Raw genomic sequence first — 5,000 nt, 5'->3', positions numbered from 1 at the left:
GAATCTTCAGAATCACCTTCCTTGCCTTTCGTCTGGAGGCAGAAAAGCAGATTTAGACTTGAAACATGTTATTGAAGCTAGAGTCAAAAAAGAGGGAAAAAAAAAAAAAAAAAGGGCTGGGAACTGGTCCAAAGTCCAGATGAAGGACAGGGAGAAAGAGTCTGATAAACAGCACAATTAAGGCAGCGCTCCAATTAGGGAGGGTTCTGTGGCAAGATTTCATGCAAAATTACGCTGGCGAAACGAGCGGCAATTAACAAGGGCGCATGTTCACTCATTAGTGGCTAAAGGCGATGATTTTCAGGGAGGGGCGAGGTCAGTGTGTAGGACTGCCAAAACTCTAATGTCCCTCTCACATTCCCACAGCTCCACAGACTTGAAAGTCATGGAACAATACTGGCAAACGCGTAGCGCTACCACACGGTACTGCTGAACCTGACCCACACTGGAGTTTGCACGATGGCTGGGCGATTGGCCCATGTTTCTGTTACATATGTAAACCCAACAAAACTTTTGAAAGAGGAATATTCTAAGCATTAGACTGGACAGAATCTTTTAGATGTTTATATATATATATATATATATATATATATATCTATATATATAAACATCTAAAACACACACACACATATATATATATATATATATATATATATATATATATATGTGTGTGTGTGTGTGTGTGTGTGTGTGTGTGTGTGTGTGTGTGTGAAAAAGGATATATTTATATAAAGGATGTAAGAGAGTAACCAAAACAGAATGTGAAATGTTCTCAAGAGAATTGCCACGGTGACAGTTTTTGGTCTCAGTGTTTGTGAGTGTAGCAGAAGTAACTAAGGGACAGGACTTAGCTTCTACTTTCAGAATAAAATAAATAAATAAATAAATAATCATAAGTGCTGTGGCCTTGACAACTGAATGAAGCTGCCTTAAAAGTGATGCACTGATGGATGGATAGACAACTGGGCAACAGGAAAGGAGGACTGGACAGACTGAAAAGTGCCATGTGCCAAAATGACAGACCAAGTGGCAGTGAATCGTCTGTGGGACGCATTAAAACACATCAGAATGGATGGATTATAGACATCAGCTATGAGAACTACAGACCCGATTGTACTTCCAGGGGCTGCCTCTATGGTCCAGGTACAGTGCAGGTTGTGTTCGTAAGGAGCTGGGTAACCAGGAGACAGAATCCGGCCCGTGGGTTCATCCTTAATCGTCCCTCCACACTCCGCTGCATCGAGAAAAAAGAGAGTAGAGAAAATAAAAAAGAGCAAAAACAATCACTCACAAACATTCAAGTAAAAACTATCTTCCGACACAAAGCAAAGACTCGTTTACCGAGAACTTTAAAATATTTATTCCAGAGTGACACATATTTCCGAGAAGCAAAAGAAACCAGACGCGTGAGAGTCTGAAGTCGCTGTCTCTTAGCTCACTTAACAACGAGACATTTTGTCATCCAAGCACAAAACACGACCCTCGTCGCGTATCCCGGCCTCTAAGAGGGGACAGTACACAGTGTGCCTGGAACAGCACATCATCATGTGATGGGGGCAGTTGTGCCTTCCACTTTAAAATAATACATTCTCAGATGAATGGAGTTTTATGACTGATGAGTAGGGGAACACTGCCGTAGATCACAGGCAGGATTGAGCCATGGCTTGGGAGGGCATATTTCCTTTGGCTATTATCACTGATAGGGTTTCAGTAATATCTGCTGCCTAGGGGCCACGTCATCCATCTTCTTGGAGAAATGGCTGTTGTGTCACGCGGTGTGGCACAAATCACTGGTTTGTCAAAAAGAGGGGGGCCAGTGTGTTTGACAGCTTCAGTTTCACGGCTCAGGAAGCAGTGAGTTGTCTCCCTGTCCTAACACAACCCCCCCCCCACCCCCCACCCCATGCCCGAGCCCCCTTGGTATCTCTGAGGTCACTCAGATCAAGTATGCACTTCTTCATAAAGTACACATGCATGGTCATGCGTGCGCACACACATGCACGCCCACACACACACACACGCGCGTGCGCATATTTGTATTCATATCCTAGTGGAGTTCCCATTGACTCCCATTATCCTGTAACTAAAGAATACTAACCTATCCCTAACCCTAACCCTAACCTTAACCAAAGAAATGTTTTGACACTTTTTGTTTTATCAGTAACAACAATATAGTTTAGAGAAATGTTGATCTCCTAGCAGGGACCAGCATTTTGGTCCCCACCAGGCACTTTTGTCAGTTTATGCAATCTTACTGGGGACTTTTGGTCCCCCGAAAGATACCAATACATGGTAAACACACACACACACACACACACACACACACACACACACGCAAAACTAGGAAAAGAAATCCGTAAATATACATGTACATGTGTGTATTAAGCATAACTCTCTTTCCTTAACTTGCATGGACCTTTCATACAGACTGAACCAGTCCATGGACATGTCTAGTGTAAAGCCAAGACACCCACCGCAGGTGACTTGAGACTTCAGGCTGAATAAAACCAGTCTGTGACGAGTTGCTGTAGATGCAGTAGACGGGCACAATGCAGCTGACAAGAGCAGACACGACCTACATAACTGAGCGTATACTACAGGACATGACTTACCACAAGACAGCTAGTTGCAAAACTTTAACAGACACGGTGAGAACCTTAACATTTCCGAGACTGACAACATTCACTTCTCACATGAGACATCCTCTAAACTTTTGTGTCTCACGACACCGCGCTCGCCCAATGCAATTTCACAAGCGCTCTCCTTGGAGACTTTCTGACTACATCTGACTGTCAGCTTTGTCCTGCGATGCTACAGTCTGCACCCTGTGAAACTGTAAAAACAAAGCCACGTATAATAACATTAGCGAGAGACACTTTTTTTGGGGGGGTTTATTGAGGATTTTTACTGGGTGTCTGTCTCACGGTCTGGGATGATAAAGACAGCCTAAGAAAACAAACGCAACAACGGAACGCGACGCTGCAGGACTGATGCGTGACGACGTATTTTGATGTTTACAAATTTACCTAAGCACCGCTTTTATGGTTCATGCATTATGCATGCAGACGGCGATAATCGTGGAATTCGATTCTGATCGTTTCTGCTGTCACAGCACAAAAGAAAGCAAGTGTGTGAGAGAGACAGAGAGAGAGAGAGAGAGAGAGAGAGAGAGAGGTTGAAGGGGTTGTGTAGGTACCAAAGGCTGAGACTGGCAAGATCTAATATTGTCTAAAGCCCACAGCTCCTTTTAAAAGCTTGTGAAAAAAGAGAGAAGAAAAAAAAAAAAGACTAAAATCAAGTCCAGTATAGTTGAAAATCAAGTTAATCTTTTTTTTTTTTTCACTCTTATCTCAAAGTTTATTCTTTTCCCCCTGCCTCTCTTTCTTTCTTTCTTTCTTTCTTTTTTTTTTCCTTTTTTGGTCGGCTCTCTCTGTCCTCTGAAGCCCTGTCTGATAAATGTTCCCGGAGTGTAGACTGTGGGGTTGATAAATCACTGTGAAACAAACCCATCTTCTTCAACTCCAAAGATGACCTGCTCCAAAACTCATGAAACTACATTACACTTTTACTCTCCCTTACCACTCTCTCTCCCTCTCCCTCTCTCTCTCTCTCTCTCTCTCTCTCTCTCTCTCTCTCTCTCTCTCTCTCTACAGCAGAAGGAGGGCCAGTCCATGCTGCCGTGAAAGGATGAGAAATATTTGTTCAGTCATTCACTGTTACCCTTCTCTTCACTATATATGCATTTCAGTTTTTCCCAAATGTCTGCAAGGGCCTGGGGACAGCAGAAACTGGGAGACGTAATACAAAATTGAACAGTATTGCAAGACAATTTCAAAAAACAGACTCTCCTGTTGATATCAAGCTGAGGATGACTTCAAGCTGAGTAAAAGTGGAGTACTGTGGAACAGGCGCACACACACACACACACACACACACACACATGCGCGCACACACACACACACACACACACACACACACACACACACAGCCATGGATAAAGCAAAGCTGAATTACTTCTGAATTATTCTCAACTCTGGAACTACTTATTTGCAAGGGGGAAAAAAAAATCTTTTATTCTCTCATTTTCAGAATGTTAGATTTAGTTTTATTTCTGACCCATACCAGTAAATGATAACTAATGGTGTTATGAAAACCTATCAGGCTCATTACAAACAAGCATAACCTCATTAAAATAGTTCATTATTCGCTCGCACTGACCTTGCACTGTACTCCACTCTTTGGTATTCAGTGCACTGAACTGTTAATACAACATTTTAATGGTCTTATAAAAGCTCAGAAAATATACTCGAGCTGGCAATATTTCTGAGAATCTTCATGTGAGGTAGTGTGTGTATGGGGGGGGGGCTGTGTGAAACTGATAAAAAGCTAACTTAAAGTGTCACTTGATTTGCGACTCTCTTGGTGCCTGGGTGTGTGCTGGCTGCGATATGACCGGTCTTCAGGGAGGACAATCGGAGTGCAGGGTTAAGTGCTTCGGTCTGGAACTGATGTGCAAATGGAGTGGTGACATTAACAGAAGGTCAGAAGAGAGGGTCTTACCCACACACAGCGGGAGGGGGCTGTCCCAAGCCCTCCTCTCCCCCCTCAGACAAGTGAGCACTTCCATGCCCTTAAGGGTATAGCCGGGATCACAGCTGTAGGAGACGGTGCTTCCAGCAAAGTGGCCCTTGTCTTCACGTTTATAGCCAAACTGTGGAACCCCAGGATCCTCACACTTCACCAAGTCAAAACCTGGCAGCAAGAGAGAGAGATAGAGAGAGAGAGAGAGAGAGAGAGAGAGAGAGAGAGAGAGAGATATTATATCAACCAAAGGTCTAGAGGCCTAGCTTTTTCCTTCGCGCTGCAATTACAGATGTACTGTACTTTAATAAAAGATGAAGCAAAAGAGAGAACAAATTGAACAGAGAATTGAATAGAGCCAAAGAAGATGACACTCGAGAGGCTCTGGATGAACAAGTCACAGAGAATGCATGTCTTGC

General features: G+C 43.4%; 1 protein-coding gene across 1 annotated transcript in view; it reads right to left on the bottom strand.

The window, feature by feature from the left end:
- csmd2 (CUB and Sushi multiple domains 2) overlaps window positions 1–5,000 on the bottom strand; it is a 206,639-nt gene that overhangs the window by 69,960 nt on the left and 131,679 nt on the right. Inside the window, exons 24-25 of the mRNA XM_030789534.1 lie at window positions 4,561–4,752; window positions 1,108–1,234 (exon numbers count right to left, since the gene is read on the bottom strand). Of these exons, the coding sequence (XP_030645394.1) occupies window positions 1,108–1,234; window positions 4,561–4,752 (319 nt within the window). The remainder of the gene's footprint in view (window positions 1–1,107; window positions 1,235–4,560; window positions 4,753–5,000) is intronic.

Source organism: Chanos chanos, chromosome 12, assembly GCF_902362185.1.
Source record: "Chanos chanos chromosome 12, fChaCha1.1, whole genome shotgun sequence".
Taxonomy (NCBI): domain Eukaryota; kingdom Metazoa; phylum Chordata; class Actinopteri; order Gonorynchiformes; family Chanidae; genus Chanos; species Chanos chanos.
Note: the sequence above shows the minus strand (reverse complement) of the source record. Positions and strands in the feature narration are given on the sequence as shown.